Here is an 18064-nt window from a genome sequence, read left to right on the forward strand (position 1 = left end):
GCAAGAGCTGAGCTTGCTGGGCTGAAAATTGTTTTAATGTACCTTCGTAAAAGGATCTTTGACTTGGTAAGTGTGTGTGACGCATACTTTTCATGTTACACCACGAGTGCCACTTAGCAACTCCTGGAGACAGAGCAGCCTTTCAGCATGGGGCGAGGTGCCCCCTGACAGGCTTCTAAAAGGCCTGGATGCCAATGCACATTCCAGCACTATCCACAGAAAGGAGCCCAGGGCAGCTCTCTTCCCTGCAGGGGGCAGGAAACCTTCCCTCTTGCCTACCCACTTACCTGCCCTGTTCTGTAGGAGAATTACGAGTAAGTATCAGTGGTAGTGGAGGAGGTAGGGTTTTTCATTACTCCCGGGAGTTTCCTTTCTCAGATGTGCATTGCATCCTTTTAAACAAGTTGTGCAAAACGACTACAATGTGGATTGGCTCTCCCTTTGAAAGCTAGCTGCCTGGGTTTATTTGTAAATACTGCATCTGTCCTTCTGCGTCTTTTTTTTTTTTTTTTTTTTTTTTTTTAGCATTTATTTACTTTTTGAGAGGCAGAGAGAGACAGAATGAGCAGGGAAAGGACACAGAGAGAGGGAGACACAGAATCCGAAGCAGGCTCCAGGCTCTGAGCTGTCAGCACAGAGCCCTATGCGGGGCTCGAACTCACGAACAGTGAGATCATGACCTGATCCGAAGTCAGGCACTTAACCGACTGAGCCACCCAGGTGCCCCTGTCCTTCTGCGTCTTTTAAGACTGGCTGAAAAGCTTCTCCTCCCTCGCGGTTGGGTCAATATGGCCAGTATAAAAAAGAATCTCTTTCTCTTCAAATTATTCTAATAAATAACCAAGATTGAGCAGGGGACTAGCGTTGGGGAAATTTGGCCCATGGAAATATAAAACCTTCACGCTTAACCAGTGTTCAAAATATGTGTTTAATTATGTGGTGGTTGGGTATGCGTGTGTGTGTGTGTATGTGCATGACATGACAGAGGTCACCAACATGCTATTCGGGGTCCAAGGCTGTGGGAACAGCAAAGTAATTTCCACATTGGACTAGGATTGCAGGGAGTAAGGTTCTAGTCATGGCTCTGAGTTTTGTGGCCTGATAGGTCTCAGCCTCCCCTCCTGGGCTTCTGTTTCCCCGGGGGGAAAAGTGAAAGGATGAAATCACAGTGAGTACTTGTTTCAGGATACAGTGTCCTACAGTACGTTTTGGGGGGAGGTGCGGGGGGGGGGGGCTCACAGCAGCCCTATATCCCCAGTTTGCAGATGGGAAAACTGAGGCTCAGATCAAATACTTGTCTCATCACACAGCTGGTTTAAAGGTCGAACTGAAAGTGGCACCGATTTCAGTTGGAGCCCCACATCCACTCTAGACCACTGTGTCTTCTCAGATCCTGAAATCCTGTATATACATGTGATTCTATGTGTGAGTGTTTGAAGCAGGAGTAACCAATTCTTGACTGCTGCATATAGACTGGAGAAAAAAAAAATTTTTTTTTAAGTAAATGAATCCAGAAAACTAGATTATTACTCCAGAGCAAATGCAATCCCTCCGCCCAGGGCTTTGCAAGAGGGATAAAGAGGGGGTATTTAAAAAAAAAAAAAAAAAAAAAAGAATCAAATGGAAAGTTTCTCAACCCAAGGCTTCCCCGAGGAGTAGCTCTCCTCTCTGCTCTACAGTTGAGGGCTTGCATGTGCTTTTTCGGGAGTGGAAAAACACATAAGTTACGAGGAATGTAACAGCCAGGCGGGCGCACGGAGGAATTTAAAGGGTGGAGGGTGGGCTGGGGGCGCGGGGGTGGGCAGGAGGCGAGCGGGCCGAGGGGGACACGCGCTTCCAAGCTAAGCCCGCGGCGGATAAAAAGGCGGAAAGGGAGAGAAGTTGGCGCTCAACGTGAGCCCGGAGCGGTGTCCCGGCTCCTCCCCTGCCCGTTTTAAAAGCACTTCTTGCATTGTTGTTCAGGTGAGAAATGGGAAAGAAAGAGGCGGCTTGCGCGCTCGCCCGCTGCCTCTCTGGCTGTCTGCTTTTGCAGGGCTGCTGGGAGTTTTTAAGCTCTGTGAGAATCCTGGGAGTTGGTGATGTCAGACTCGTTGGGTCATTTGAAGGTTAGCAGCCCGGGAAGGGTTCACCGAAAGTTCACTCGCATATATTAGGCAATTCAATCTTTCATTCTGTGTGACAGAAGTAGTAGGAAGTGAGCTGTTCAGAGGCAGGAGGGTCTATTCTTTGCCAAAGGGGGGACCAGAATTCCCCCATGCGAGCTGTTTGAGGACTGGGATGCCGAGGACGCGAGCGAGCCGGGCAGGGTTTGTCTGGGCACCGTCGGGGTAGGATCCGGACCGCATTCGGAAGGCTTTTTGCAGGCATTTGCTTGGAAGGAGAACTTGGGATCTTTCTGGGAACCCCCGCCCCGGCTGGATTGGCCGAGCAAGCCTGGAAAATGGTAAATGATCATTTGGATCAATTACAGGCTTTTAGCTGGCTTGTCTGTCATAATTCATGATTCGGGGCTGGGAAAAAGACCAACAGCCTACGTGCCAAAAAAGGGGCAGAGTTTGATGGAGTTGGGTGGACTTTTCTATGCCATTTGCCTCCACACCTAGAGGATAAGCACTTTTGCAGACATTCGGTGCAGGGGAGATCATGTTTGACTGTATGGATGTTCTGTCAGTGAGTCCTGGGCAAATCCTGGATTTCTACACTGCGAGTCCGTCTTCCTGCATGCTCCAGGAGAAAGCTCTCAAAGCATGCTTCAGTGGATTGACCCAAACCGAATGGCAGCATCGGCACACTGCTCAATGTAGGTTTATTTTTTCCCTTCTTCTACCAAGAAAAAAAAAATGAATTGTCTCTCTTGCATGCAATAAAGACATTGGAAACAAACTGCATTGGTAGCAAGACAAAGGATTTAATGATTTAATGCTGAAAGGGTGTGATATGCTGGCGTGCATATTGATTCCCTCTTGCTGAAAATTTCCTGTTAGATGTTTTCTTCCCAAACAGCCCCTCCCGACCCCCCGCTCCTCTCCTTACCAACCTTACAGTCTCTTGAAAACAGTTTTAAAAAGATGCATGGAGTGGGGGGGTGGGAGGGGGGGAAGTAGAGTGTGACCACAGGACTTTGAAACATTCTTCAAGTAAGGCAATTTGACACATTGTGCAGTTTTTACCAAGATGTATGCAGAGGGGAATTTAACTTTGCTGTTCTCTGGATTAGCTGCTAGTTGTATATATCCCCCCCTTGTGTGTTTCAGCAGTCCAAAGTAATTAAAATATGACATCGTCCTTGCAAGGAATTTAGCCTAATTAGGGTGGCTCCTGCTCTTGCAGTTCATAAACCACCCGTTAAAGCTGCTGCTTCCAATGTTTTCCTTGCTAAGGAAAGGCAATATTTCTTAGCATTGACCCTGCTGCCACCTTTCCGAGTCACTTTGTTGCTCTAAGAAGTTGCTGTTTTGCTAGAAAACTACTGGCAATGAACACCCCTTGGGCTGAGCCATCCATTATTTCCATATCTTGCAATTCAGCCCAGAACCTGGACATCATTTAAAGGGAAGGAAATCTAAGTGGAGTAGCCCAGTTTTTTAAAAAAAATATTGACTATTTGGTTATCTGATCCTGACACGATGCCGAGGCACGCATCTGGTCAACAGTAGTGTGGCTGCAGGCTTGAGAAATGACCAGAAGTCCCAGAAAATCCCACATTCGGGTGGCTGTGGTGGGAGCCTGCAGGATGCATCGCCCCCCTGACAGTGATTTAGATAAATGGCTCAGCTATCTATCAAAATGTTTTTAGTACTTTATTTGACAATTCATTGGCGCATTAGCCTGAAAATGACATTTTAAATCTTTGTTTTCAAAGAGGTCAAAGTTTAACTGGAAGAAATTGAGTTTTCCTAATAACATGGTGGCTTATGTAAAGAGGGAGAAGAAAAGGGAGAGAACGGGGACAGTGACCAGATTTAAATTGCTCTCTGTGAAACTTTTTCTTAGCAATAAAGACTTGCTACTTGGGCCAGGAAATCAACAGGTTTGTAGCTGAAAAATCAATAACCATTTGATGCCAACCGATTGGCTGTCTGACTTAATATTTGTTAGAGCCATAACCAGGGCAAAAAGAAAATAATTTTCCGAGGGCGTCTTCATCTCAAATGCCTTCTCTTTCCTGCTGCCTGTGTTCTTTCTGAAGAAGTCAAAGAAACTGAGTTACAAAATAATTGTACAACCCACCAACAGATCTTTGAGACCTGTCCTCTGTAGCAGTTAAAACAATGTGAACAATTTCACTTGGAGTCTCCGGGAACCGGAGCTCTTGAGAAAACTTTTTGGTACAAGAAAAAGTTCTGTAAGACATATTTTTTAACGAAGGGGAAAAAACTGTTCAGGACCCTTGGCGGAAAGCTATTAGACTTAATAGAGCCTTTACAAGTAGACAGTCTCCCTTTGTAATTAACCCTCCAAACATGCCTATTAAGTTGTAGGAGTAGGGGGGAAAGCTTTGTTTGTTCTTGAACAAGTTAAACAAGGGATTTGCCTTATCTGGGGAGAGCGAGTGGTGAATGTGTCATTTGCCTAGGGCCAGCCGATAAGCAAGAAGTGTCGATAACAGCAAAGTTCAGCTAATCAAAGAAACTTGCATTAGAAAAAGTAAATAAAGGCATTTGACAAAGGGATTTCAGAAATTCCAGTGTCTTATTTTTGTAAGCAAAGCAATTAGTGTTTATTGTGGTCAATTTCGCAAGGGCTGGAAAAGCACACCCCAGCTATAGGCTAAATGAATAAATTGTAAAAATTGCTTTTGCCCCTGCAGAGAGTTGCTTTATCCTCCATAAACCACTCTATGACCCTGCGTTTAGTTGTTCAAGAGATTAAGTTTTTAAGCATAAATAAAAATTCTAACAAATGTCTGCCACATGGTGTTTGGTTCAGGGTGGCATAGCTACTTAGGACTTGTGAAATAAAAGCATATTAGGGCTTCGTTTGGATAAAAAAGAGCATAAAAACCACAAGCTTTTCCATTGTACTTAATGACTGTTTTGACGAGAAGCAGATCTGTTTACGCTCTTAACACAGAGGAAACAGTGGGCAAGGAGAAAAAAAAAATCGTACTAAATCCAACCAAAAGTATTTTCTGCCTTGAGATTCTGTTTTTTCGTGTGCGTGTGTGTGTGTGTGTGTGTGTGTGTGTGTGTGTGTGTGTGTGTGTGTGTAGTAATCAGAGTAAACCCTTGGAATGTAAAACGCACCAGAAGCCGTCTTTGAAAGGTGTTAGAATATTCTTTTTAGTTTCTTTTGTAATTTTAATGACAGAAACACGGCATGCGAACCAGCTACCGGTTTGAGTAGGGCCTGTGAATTGCTTGTTATAAAAATTTGAAGTCAGGATTAGCGGGCTACTAAGGGAATGTGGTATAAATAATACGATTTAAGACTGCCCCTGGAAGGTATCATAGTCACAAAGTTTGTATTCAGATGCCTCGTGGATTATCTTGGTTTTAGGGCCTGCTCCAGATGTTTTCAGCATTAATTGCTCAGTGGGCATAGGATAAATCCTAATATTTGTGGTCTAAATATAGTTGCTTTCGGTGAAATCATGAGTGTGACAACTTCTTGGCCTTCTTCCCTGTCCTCTACATAGTCAGCACATCAAAAGAAAAAAGAGAAAAGAAATATTTTCTTTTTGAAATACTATTTTGCCCATTAATGAGGAGAAATCTGTTTTAAAAACAAACAGTGATGTGTGTGATTAAGGAAGGAAGAAAAGTTCCCTTCTCAAAGCCCTGGGACCTGAATTTTAAGTATTAAACAGTATCCAAATCCTCTCCTAGTGAGATATAAATTGGGGTCAAAGTGGCAAAATCAAAGATACCCACTGAAAGAGAGACTAAGTAAAGACTGACAGCCACCGTATGAATTGAATGGGGTTTTGAATAAATATTTCGATGAAAAGGCTCAATTGTTTTTCTAAAGTAGGACATAATTTTCTGCTTCTCAGCCACATGACAGTGGTAACTAATACCATCAGAAAGGAGAAAAAGAAAAGGGACTTTTGCTTACATCTCAGAGTGCAGGATAGGGTCGTCTGAAAATAAGTGGAAATTTCACCAAGTTTTCCTTCCCTGTAGGAAAAAAAAAAAAGAAATACTAAAATTTTGTACACATGCTGATAACTTGGTACTTTGGGTAGGGAGGTATTGATGTGTAAATTAGAAGGAAAAGAAAAAAAACACATGAGTTTAAATTTTATCGCCAGAAAATTGTAGATTCCAGAAAATAAAACAGGAGAGGTACACGTCTGTCCGCTTAAACTTCGGCTATGGAATTGGTCTGGAAGCGCCAGTTAGAATTTGATTTGCCAGCCCAAATGTAAAGCCGTTGTTTTGAAAGAGGCCTTTTTTTTTTTTTTTTTGTCCTAATTAGATAAATGACCAGAATGGCCATTTCTGATAGGCTAACCGATCTGAATCGAAAGTTTTCTTCTCATTTCTGGAAGCCTGGCTCTGACCATATATAACCAGTCAGTATTGTCATGAACTTTTCTTTAAAACAAAAAAGTAAAAGAAAGTTCTTCTGGATGTCCGATGCTTGTAATTTGCCTTCAACATATTAAGCCCCTGGGATGATTGAAAAGGGAAGAAAATCTTACCGTTTTCCCTTTCGTACGTTCCACAAGCATCAGTAAACTATCTCGGAAGAGAAATACACGATGAATGATAAAGATTGTAACTTCTGCTCTCAAGGCATTTATAATCTTTGAAATCAGATTTTTTTTTTTTTTTTTATAAAAGGCTAGGAATTTTTTTAAATCAGAGAGTTCCTCTCAAGGAGAAAGATGGAGATGTGAAACCCAGGTGCAAAATATAAAACGCTCTTCAAATCACATAGGGCTTATTAAACAATAAATGCAGTATTCATTTTAGAACATCTTGAAAAGAATCTTCTGTAGAGTGTGAGTTACATGTAAGTGCCAATAAATTTATCTTGAAATGACATTTTTCTACTTTAAATGTTCTACTAGAGACTCAGTTAACTATCAATTAAATACATTCTTTCAGAAATGGGAGCTTTTGAGGAAGGTTCATCAGAAAAATCTTGGCCGAAAACCTTTCCAAAAGATATTAATGTAGGATCTTGCCTTTCAGATTATAGTGTAGTTAGGGCAATCGTACGTCTCTGATTTTCTAGAGTAACCCACTTTCAGATATCCTGCCACAGTTCCCACATAAATCATTGAAATATGCCAGATATTTCAATATTACGAGATTTCCAAGGCTGCCCCTTGAACCCAGGAGTGGCACAGAATGTCTTTGTTTGGATTCTCTGGTCAATATAGCTAGAGCGCTCACAGCTTAATTTTTCCGTTATGACTGAAGATCGCCTTGTGCTTCTGGGTCATCCTTCCGAACATGAATTCCTTTTGTGGCACGCTGTAGTTCTGTAAGTAGAAGGCATCCCCTGCAAAACCTGATTTAAGTACAATGACTGTGGTTCTCATTCCAGCATGTTGTATGTGTTGGGAGTGGGGGGAGGGAGAGAATTATTAAATTGAATTACTATGAACAAAGCTGTATCAGTTCTTGGCTAGCTTCTCCTTAAAAAGTTGAAACGGGCGGTGATGGAGAGAGGAGAGTGGAGTGAACTCAGGTTCCAGATTTATCAGTATCCTGTCTGTAAGTGGCTTGGCCTAAGTACCTCTTGTTAAATAGGACAGGAGATAACCTTCCCCATCTGTAAGATCTAATGACACAACCTCATCAGTCAATATGTTGCCCCGAATTCTCCTCTTTTCCTTTCTGGCTTCCTTACTTCGTCGTTAAGAACCATCATCCCCGCCTCACCCCACACCCCCGACCCCCTTTAAATGAAGAAAAAATAAAGTTGTGCAAGTTCTCCCGACCTAGGAAGCAGTAAGGGTGAGTCTGCAGGTATTATATTATTTATCTTGAGCTTTCAGAGCTTCTTAGAGGAGAATTCAAACAGGCAATGGAACTGCTGACTTGCTTTTTTTCTCTGGACTTGCAGGGTGGGGAGCTGAAAGGGGGGCCATTCAGTAAGATAAGACTCTTGGTCCCCTGCACGATAAGGCGAGGATAACAGGAACTGACGTCAGCCAGGCAAGCCAGCCTGGCCAAGCATTTCCTCTAGTCAGGGCACATGGATTCCAGGAGTCTCCAGGCCTCCCCCATTGCTGACACACTGAACCGGGGTGGGGGGGGGGGCGGGGGGGAGGCACGAGGAAAGCTAATTTTAACAGGAGTGACAGTGGGTGACCACGTACGTCCCTCACGCCCCAAAGGAAATTTCTCTAAACAGAACAAAGAGTCGCTTGGGTGGGAGTGATTTTAATAAATGCAGATTCTGAGAGTATAATTGCAATTTTATGTTGTCCTAGAATAGATCCTTGTTTCCCAGCTGTCCACAGTTTCCCTCTGATGTGTCTGGAGAAGGTCTCTGCGGCAGTCCCCAAATCCTATCCCCCATGAACCCCGCCAACTGCCTCTGTATAACAAAATGGGAAGGAATTCACATTGTCAGAGTTAATCCCTGGTATTCCTATTTACTTTCCTAAGTACCAAGTTCCCACCCCCATCCGCATCATATGACAGACAGCTTTGCTAAAGCCATTTCATTTGCCACCAGCCCTGACAGCCCCCAGCAGTGTTTGCTCTCCTCTTTCGGTCTTCCTTTTTTCTTAAACTCACATTATTCTTGCCTTTGCAAGTATCTGCGATTTGAGGTCTGGGGGAGAAACTTGAATGAAAGAGCCGGTTTTTATTTTCTCAAGTTTATAGGTTCTCGTGAGTCTACTCTTTTCTTAAAGATAATTGTGGTGGTTGTTGTTGTTTTAAGTATTGAATAAGGGGTTACTCTCCTAATTTGACTCAGATGTAGTGAAATGTTTGGTTTTGTTGTTATTGATCAATTACCGTTCACCACAGATCACAGTTTACCAAATCAGAAAAATCCAAATAGCTGAATCCAAAATACTCGGGTAGAAATAATGCAGGCAAGACCAGATAAGACGGGGACATCCGTTAACTGGGAGGAGAAGATTTGGATCACGTTTATCTCAGTTTTTCTCTGATTTCCAGAGCAAATGAAGACCTCGTCTAACCCACGCCTCCTCTCAAAAATTGTAAAGCTTTTGGGGCTACGGTACCTATGTCTTGTTATCAAGGTCCATAATTATAAAAAGGCTGGTGATCTGAAGCCTGTTTCAGCTTCAAAAGATTTTTTAGGGTCTGGTCTATTGAAAAGCTTGGGGGTATAATTAACTAAAATGGAAATGGAGGCAAGCGAAATTTAGTTCCTGATGTTTTAATTTAGCTCAGTACTGCCATGTGTTATTGAAGAGAATTCTTAAAGGCAAACATAATTATTTCATTATGGTCCTCAGAATGCTTTCATTGGCTTTAATGACAAGAAGCTGTATAAAAAGGCATACATTTTAATTAGTCCTTCTTATATTTACATCAGATAAATAACAAATAATTGATGAAAAACAAGTCTTTGGAATGGATGATTTCACATAGTGCGCTGGTTACAGTTTAATGATGAAACGTTTCTCTGTTGCTTTGCATTTTAATTATCCAGACATTAACAGCACTGGTGCCATGGTGCTAAAATAGCGTTGCTGCCATTTTATTACGAAAAAATCACAATTAATGCCTATGAATCAGAAGCCGAAAAAGGTAGCTAGAAGCGCATCTCAGAGGAAGCAAATTGCCAGTCCCATTAATTTCACTATGCTTGTTAGCACTCCTTTTGGTCACTTTTATCTTTTATACTTCATCTCTTTGGATGAGGACTGTCAGGGGTTTCACGTGGGCTTTTATAGCCACCTCTCCTCCTAAATACCTTTCTTTCTCTCCTGCTGCCTGTTTGGAACACTTGCCCGAAAGTACCTTGCCAAATGTGTACCGGAAATTCAGAGAGCCTTTTTCCAGGGTGCATGCAGTCTGCCTTACCTTTGATTTTATATGAAAACCCATTTCACATGATTCATCCGTTTTGGTGTACAGAACACTAATTGTTATTATTGATTTTAAATTCCGTGACCATTACAAGTAACCCAGATGACTGGCAGATAAAGGGTAATAATCCATGGAGTTCTGGAACTGTTTCATGTTTGTCTGGAGTACTTTATGTGATCAATATTAACTGCCCCATTGAAACTAACTGCTGTATCAAATAACAGTCAATCAAATGAATGTGCTTAGAGATTATTTATTGAAAGCTTTAATTGTTCACTGGGGCCCTGCTTATCAGAGGGAACAATAGGAATTAGAGAGAGGATGAGCAGGTTTGGATTTGCAGAGAAAGTTGGAGGATGTAGATGAACAGGGCATCTCTCTGCTACTTGGGCAAGAGTTTCCAGAAACCCATGCTGGGCTTCTAGTGGCCGCAAGTTGCACGTACTCTTGCAAAGGTTCTCCTATCACCTGTCCATCCAGAGCTCTATACCCATACCACAAGAAGGTATAATGATTTTCTCGCTCTCAGACCAGAGGCTGTGAAGAGTTGTCACTCTCTGAAAGTTTTACTGCTTCTGCTCTGCGTGCCCACTCACATCTCGTACCCTCCCGTGTACCTCTCCACCTGTATTCCCTGCCACTGCCCGATGGTCTGAGATAATGAAAGTAGCCCGCCTTGACCCAGGATCGATTTCCACAGCTATGAAATGGGAATAATGATGTCTACGGTGCGGGATTTGTAGAAAGATCAGAGCTCATGTAAACAAGGAGTCTATTCTCACCCAGAAAACAAAACAGAAGCCACGGAGTAGACTTGTGCTCTGACTCCAGCATGACACCTGTGGCTCGCGTGTCTCTGCTCATAGCGAACCTGCTTTTTTAGTTGGTACCTCTTTTCCTCGACGAAAAGGTTCCTCTGTCTGTGGCTCATAACCTGAGTCACAGTCCGTCCCGTTTCTGTCACCATTTGGGTAACACGGGCCCTGATTCGGTGGTATCCACTTACCAAGCCCCCAGATTTACTACAGAGGACCGACTTTTACAGGGGAGCCTTGTCACCTATGAAACTGTCACAGTGCGACTTCACCCAGAGATGCTGTCTGGGGTACAGTCCGTTTTCATTGCTCACCGGTGGATTCGATCTTGTGGGGTCACTCACCAAACAGCTCTTGGGTGTCTGCCATGTCCCAGGCTCCCTGATGTGTTCTCTTCTCTGGGTGACACCAACATGATTCCTACCCTGTCCCTGCTCTCTCTGGACTCCTAATGTCTGGAGAAATTGCATACACAAGCCCCTGTGACACGACCCTCTTATATAACACCAACACCAGTATCTCCTCGGGACTGTGAACGTGAGTCTGATCACAGAAAGAACTGAAACACCCCCGAGAACCACCGCTGCTGCAGGTGAGGGATTGGGCGGGTGGAACATCTTTGCCACAGGAGCAGGCAAGAGGTTCTCCCAAGCGGAGGCCTCACGAGTAATTTCCAAACGTGGTGTAGGGAGCGCTGGAATGAGCGCGTACCTTCCAAAGTTGCTTCTGGAAGACCCTCATGTGGATATTTCCGGAGTGTTTGTTAAATGATGTTCTTTTGGGGTGGGTCTGATTAGACTGGCTTTTAAGAAACCGATCGCTTATCTCTCGATCATTGTTCCCGTGACTTCCTGCTCCGTGCCAAGCCGCCCCCGAAACTTAGTGGCCTAACAATTTATTATCTCATTAGTCTGTAGATGGACCGGGCTCAGCTGGGCAGGTCTTCTGCTCCACACGCTGTCAGCTGAGGCCTGCGTCTCTCCAAGTCCCGGCAGGCTCACTCCCCTGGCTGGCGGTCCGCGTCGCTCTCGTTGGCAGGGAGCTCAGCTGGGCCTGCCGACTCGAGCGGCTGCACGTGGCTCGTGCTTGTCCCAGCAGGGCAGCAATGATCGGAGAGGGAGGGAGGAAGCGGAAGCCCCCAGCCCTCTGAAGGGCCAGATCCAGAGCTGGCACGGAGCCACTCGCGCCTCTGTGGGCCAAGCAGGCACCGGGGCCAGCCCGCATCCCCAAACTCTGCCTCTCGACGGGGCAGTGACAGAGGAAGTGCGGCCATCCTCCGTTCCCTGTAAGGATGGTCACACGCGTGCCTTCCGATAAGAAAGAAGCGATTGTCTTCTGACGATAGAGACTGCACTGAAGCACCACGGAGGGGTTTTCGTTCGTCGGTTTTTGGCTGGTCCCACGGTTTCCACGGTTCTCCTCTGCCGCCTGCCGATGCCTTCTCGCCAGTCGGCCCTCACCGCTGATCCCGCGTGGAAGGTACGATGCTCCTCGTTTTACAGGAGAGGCAGTTGCGTCTCGGAGAAGGTGAGGAGTGGGTCTGAGGTCACACAGTAAGTTGTAGGGCTGAGGCTGAAACCACGGGAAGGGCTTTTCCCCATCGTCTGTGTGGACTGACTCACTTCCAGTTTAGGTCTGTCATCTGCGTCAACTGCGTGAAGAATTCCTGGAACGCGTTCTCTGCCCTAACAAACCCGAGTAGGGGCCCCGGACTGTTTTGGCGTGGGGGAGATGTAGAAAAGAGAGAAGTAAGGAACCGTAACTCGCATGAGTTCCTCTGACTGCGTTATTTCTCTGATAGCAGCCACGGCCTCTTTTGTCCCGTGTCCCATCCTGTTTGTGGCTGAATTCTGCCTTGGCCCCTTCCCTCCCTCCGTCCCTCACAGGAGTCAGGGTCTGCTTGAGTCTTGTGTTTACCGGGGAATCGCAGGACGGTGAGAGATGAGAAATGAGGCTTTGCGTCTTCTCCAAGTTCACCTGTAACCCTCCTCTAGAGACCACTGCTAATGATTCCTGCTGGGGGTGCCTCATAGTTAAGGATCACTATTATATCATCCGTTACTTAAAAAAAAAAAAAGCGGGGTGCGGGGTGGGGGGAAGCTTCCTAAGAGAGGATGAAGTTAAATTGCCCTTTTGGAATTCGCCGCCTGTTTTAAAGTATCTGTTTTCTTTAGAGGGTCCCAAACCTAAGAAAACTATTACTGCTTGATGAAGTTTACATAAATAATTATGACGGTCGTTAGCCTCTCCCATAATGCTCTTATATCACTGATTTCAGTGGTATCTGAAATGTGATGTATTGCTCTCTGTTTTGGTTTTTTATAAGCCATGTTCTACCTGTTTTTGTTTGTTTGTTTGAAATCTAATTGTTACTGAATTACGTATTTTGAGGAAATGGAGACAGATGGATGCATTGAAGTGACTTACTAGAAGTCACGCAGTAGGTTCTGAATGGAACCTGTAAGATGCCGTCACGTGTTCGGGGGGCACGGCGTGGTCCTATGCAGTGTGTCACATGGTGGAGTTGGGCATTCTCCATGCGCTGCCTCGCCTGTGGAAGCTAGAGCTCCAGTCCCCTCAGTTGTTCCGTCTATAAAATGGATCCACAATGCTTACCTTGCAAGCTTACCATAGACTTAGATAAGAGTGTATTTAAAGTTCCTGATAGGTAATATTCAGTAAATAGATACCTTCCCCCTTATTTTCTTATGAAAAACTTTTTTAACACAGACAAGCTCAAAGATTTTATGGGAAGCACTTGGATACTCACTACCATATGTACCATTAAAGTTACCAGTTTGTTTTCTGTGTTTCTACCCATTTCTCTTGTGTGTGTGTGTGTGTGTGTGTGTGTGTGTGTGTGTGTGTTTCTGTTTTGTTTTATTGACTGGGCTCCCTTACTAACCTGGGACGTTTTGGGGATGAGATATTGTGTCCTTCTGTTTTCCAGTCCTAGTATGGTACTTAGTACCTGGTCAGTACTCAATTAACTGTGGTTAAGTCGGTGGATAGGGTCAAGCACACCGCCGTTTGAGTGTACTAGGTATCAGCACTGTCCAGAACTTCCTAGAGTGATGGAAACGATCTGTAGCTCTGTGTTGCCCAGTATCGTAGCTGCCAGCCTTGTGTGGCACTGGATATGGGCCTCATATATCTGAGGAACTGAATTTTTTATTTTATTTAATTTTAATCTGTTAAGGGTTCAATACCTACACGTGGCTAGTGGCTACTGTATTGAACAACGCAGCTCTGTATACTCCAGCCATTAATATTTTTTTCAATATTTGTTCTCTTTCGTTCCCTTTCGCCATTATTCTTCTTTCCTATTGCTATTAAGGAGCTTTAATTATCTCTTTATGTAGAGGGTAAATAGACTGCAGGAGAACGTAAACAGAATACCAGAGGGTGGGGATTTCAGTCATTGTTTAGCGTGTTTTCCTTCTGGGTGGAACTATTTTTCCTGGGGCCTGGCAAATGCATAGCACTTACTTTACTAACATTTTACAGAGCTAAACCAGGATTTTCACAGAATCCCAGTGGGCTGGACTTCAATTATATTTCTTGCAGTCATCACATCGCTGTGGCATCACATTCTATTCCTGTGCTCCTGTGTCCTTGTTGACTTTCAGATGGACAGAGTATCTTCCAACATTTCCAAGCTACTTTCAACTCAGTTGAAACGTCTTAAACTTAAGGGAGGCAGAGAGGAACCGGCCACACTCTGTGGAAGGCTCACCATGTGTTCTAGAAAATGCCGTCCTGTCTCGCCCAGGAAGACCTTCTTCTGCTCATGTATGTGTGCTCTGCTTTGCAACCTGGTGCCTGGCACACAGTAGGTGCTCAGGAACCAAGCTGAGAATGGTTCAGTAGTAGCAGGCTTACAATTCAGAACATCCCAAATGGTTTCCGCCTTGATACATTTGTATGTTTTAGAGTCACTCAGAACACCTGAAGGTAAACTTCCAGGGAGCTGTCAAAACTTGGGAAGTTCAGGTTGGCGGTTATGGCGAGCACTTATGAATGCGTTAGCCAGAAAACTGGCCCGAATGGGCACAGGATATTTCCTTGGGCTTCTGGCGTTCGTTTTGATATCCGAGAAGCAGATTTTCTGATGGTCCCTCCTGTTAACCAGGACATGGTCCCTCCTCCCCCCTTTTTATTGTCGATCCCTAGAAATGATGAAGGTAAATAGACATAAGACCAGATTAACAATCAAGAGAAACTTTTGAACGAGGTTTGTTCCCTGGACGTGGGCACAAGTTGTGATGGATTTTCATTAGAATGCAAAACCACCATCATCCTAATTATTATTGATGAAGCTCTTACTGCCTGCCAAGTACACAGAATGAACGATGTCATCTGGGAAGCCCTGTTATCGCACCATTTTACGGATGAGAGTTCCCAGGCACAGACTAGATCAGGTACCCAACTCCGGTCTCCCAAGTAGAAGCGAGCCAGTTGCAAGTTCCCATCCCGGGTTTGCATTATGTGGGTTGCCTTCCCTCTGCCAACTATGCAAAGTAAACTCCTATGTGCTTTGCAGGAAGGGGCAATAAGAAGGTTGGAAGCCTCAGAACCCACAGAATAATAAAAGGGTTTCCAAGTGAAAGCTGGAAACAATACATTTTTAACAAAATGGGCAGTTACTCTAATTGCTGTGCCCCTACTGTTCAATTCCTTTTTATGTCCTAATTCATTAAATTATGTGCACACACAGGCTTATTATTTACAGATGTATGCACTTTTAACTGGCTCATATGAAACAGATGTTTCGCGAAAGGTAACAGAGAGCAAGTGATCTAAACCCTCCTTTAGTGAGTATCAAGTGAGTATTATAGCCCATTACCTGCAAGTCTTTTGCTATTATTTTGAACGGCAATGTCCAGTGTGGGGAGGAGAATTCAATCTGTCCCCTGGAGGAACAAATAAAAATACAACGACCCTATAAGCAGACATCTGCATCTCAAAATAAAAGAGGGTGTGTGCAGGTGACAGGCAGGTGGTGTTCACATGTGGGCTCAGGTGGATATGAATGAGCTTCATAAGCAGTTTGGGGGGGGGGGAGACACATTGCATTACAGCCAACTTTTAAAAACAAACTTATTTATTTTTTTAATTTTTTTTTAACGTTTATTTTATTTTTGAGACAGAGAGAGACAGAGCATGAACAGGGGAGGAGCAGAGAGAGAGGGAGACACAGAATCTGAAACAGGCTCCAGGCTCTGAGCTGTCAGCACAGAGCCCGACGCGGGGCTCGAACTCACGGACCGTGAGATCATGACCTGAGCCGAAGTCGGACGCTTAACCGACCGAGCCACCCAGGCGCCCCTAAAAACAATTTTAAAGGGCCTTGTTCTATGATATTTTAATCATTACTGTCTTGGAATATGTTGCTGAGCAATTAGCATACTCCTTTTATGCAGAACTTTTTCATTATTTTTTAGATGGAATTAGTCCATTGCTCTTGTATCTGGCAGGAATGCATGCAAAGTATACAGTCCATGTCAAATTATTGTCTCCCAGATTCTAAAAGAGTTGAAATGAGCCTTTCTGCAGGTTCTTTGTGGCTCCACCAAAATAATCTTTTTAAAAATTTTTTTTTTCAACGTTTATTTATTTTTGGGACAGAGAGAGACAGAGCATGAACGGGGGAGGGGCAGAGAGAGAGGGAGACACAGAATCGGAAGCAGGCTCCAGGCTCTGAGCCATCAGCCCAGAGCCTGACGCGGGGCTGGAACTCCCGGACCGCGAGATCGTGACCTGGCTGAAGTCGGACGCTTAACTGACTGCGCCACCCAGGCGCCCCGCCACCAAAATAATCTTTAAAAAAATTTTTTTAATGTTTATTTATTTTTGAGAGAAAGAGAGAGAGAGACAGACCGAGCATGAGCAGGGGAGGGGCAGAGAGAGGGAGACACAGAATGTGAAGCAGGTTCCAGGCTCTGAGCTGTCGGCACAGAGTCCGACGCGGGGCTCGAACTCACGAACCACGAGATCATGACCTGAGCCAGAGTCAGTCACTTAACTGAGCCACCCAGGCGCGCCCCCCCAAATAATCTTTAATTAATAATTATAGAATTAACGTATTGCTATGTAACAGACCAACCCAATACTGTGTAGCTTAAGACACAATTTATTATTAACTTTCAAGGTTCTGTCTCTCTTGGGGTCCTACACGTGGCTGCAGTCAGAAGCGACTGAGGCTGGGGCACCTAGGTGGTGCAGTCAGTTGAGCGTCCGACTCTTGGTTTCGGCTCAGTCACGATCTCACAGTTCATGAGTTCGAGCCCTACATCGGGCTCCACGCTGATGGCGCGGAGCCTGCATGGGATTCTATCTCTCCTTCTCTCCCTCTCCTGCTTGTGCTCTCTCTCTCTCAAAAATAAATAAATAAACTTAAAAAAAAAAAAAAAAAAGAAGTGACTGAGGTTAGACTTGTCTATGGGGTTGACCCCGGTGGATGTTCCAGAAGCCTTCTCCATTCACATGTCCGCTTCCGCAGCTGACATCGCAGCAACGGCTGGAGGCTGCCACGGCATCTCTCTCTCCACATGGCCTCCGCTTATGACATGGGCTTCCTTACAGCACGGTGGTCACGGGGCTCCGTACCTGGCTTCCCCTAGAATAACCATTCCAGGAAACCCATATGGAAGCTGCCAGGCTTCTTAGGGTCCAGCCTTATGTGTAACACAGCATCACTCTTGCCACTTTCTGTTGATCAGAATGAAATCAGAGTAACAGCTCAGATTCAAGAGGAAGGGCCTTACGCGTTGGTGTGGATTCCTGGAGGTGTGGCTCATTGACCAGGCTATCTTTGGAGACCACTTACCATACGACGAGCCATAAAAATAAATGTACACCTCCTTGTCAATGCAGTGTAGCATGGCCTAATAAAAATAAACGTGACCAGTTCACGTTGCAAGGAACTGGGTGGCCTACGTCAGCGAACGGTCATTTCAGTGCCCCTTCAGAACAAACACCCAAAATCAGAGCAAAAAGATGGCTGAAAATATGTCATGCTGCATGTTGAAAGCTGGGGACCGTCACAACTGAAATATAAAATGGGGCATGAAATATTAAGTGGCATATCAGGTTTATTGCATATATGACCATGAGAGTGCATTTTATTTTGTCTTATGGAGCTCTAAAAAAAAAAAAAAATCCATGTAATGGATTAAAGGTATTAAAACTCCCATATTCTGCCTGGCTCGGGGCCAGGGAACAAGCCACGATAAATAATCCCAGTGGAGAGAATATGTAGGAAGGAATTTTAAA

The 18064-nt window shown here is 44.5% G+C and overlaps 1 protein-coding gene across 17 annotated transcripts in view; it reads left to right on the top strand.

The window, feature by feature from the left end:
• RARB (retinoic acid receptor beta) overlaps positions 1–18064 on the top strand; it is a 769461-nt gene that overhangs the window by 596717 nt on the left and 154680 nt on the right. The window contains exon 1 of one of the 17 annotated variants that reach the window (XM_045037702.1): positions 1841–1962. The exons of 12 other annotated variants lie outside the window; for them this stretch is intronic. Coding sequence is in view for 2 of the 5 variants with exons in the window: in XM_003992173.5 (XP_003992222.1) it covers positions 2644–2800 (157 nt within the window). In the remaining 3 variants the exon portion in view is untranslated. Of the gene's footprint in view, positions 1–1840; positions 1963–2079; positions 2801–11508; positions 12317–18064 lie in introns of those variants that run through there. 4 more of the 17 variants (XM_003992173.5, XM_019810793.3, XM_019810791.3 and 1 more) reach the window with 4 other exon arrangements.

The sequence above is a fragment of the Felis catus genome, chromosome C2 (assembly GCF_018350175.1).
Source record: "Felis catus isolate Fca126 chromosome C2, F.catus_Fca126_mat1.0, whole genome shotgun sequence".
In the NCBI taxonomy this organism is placed as follows: Eukaryota; Metazoa; Chordata; class Mammalia; order Carnivora; family Felidae; genus Felis; species Felis catus.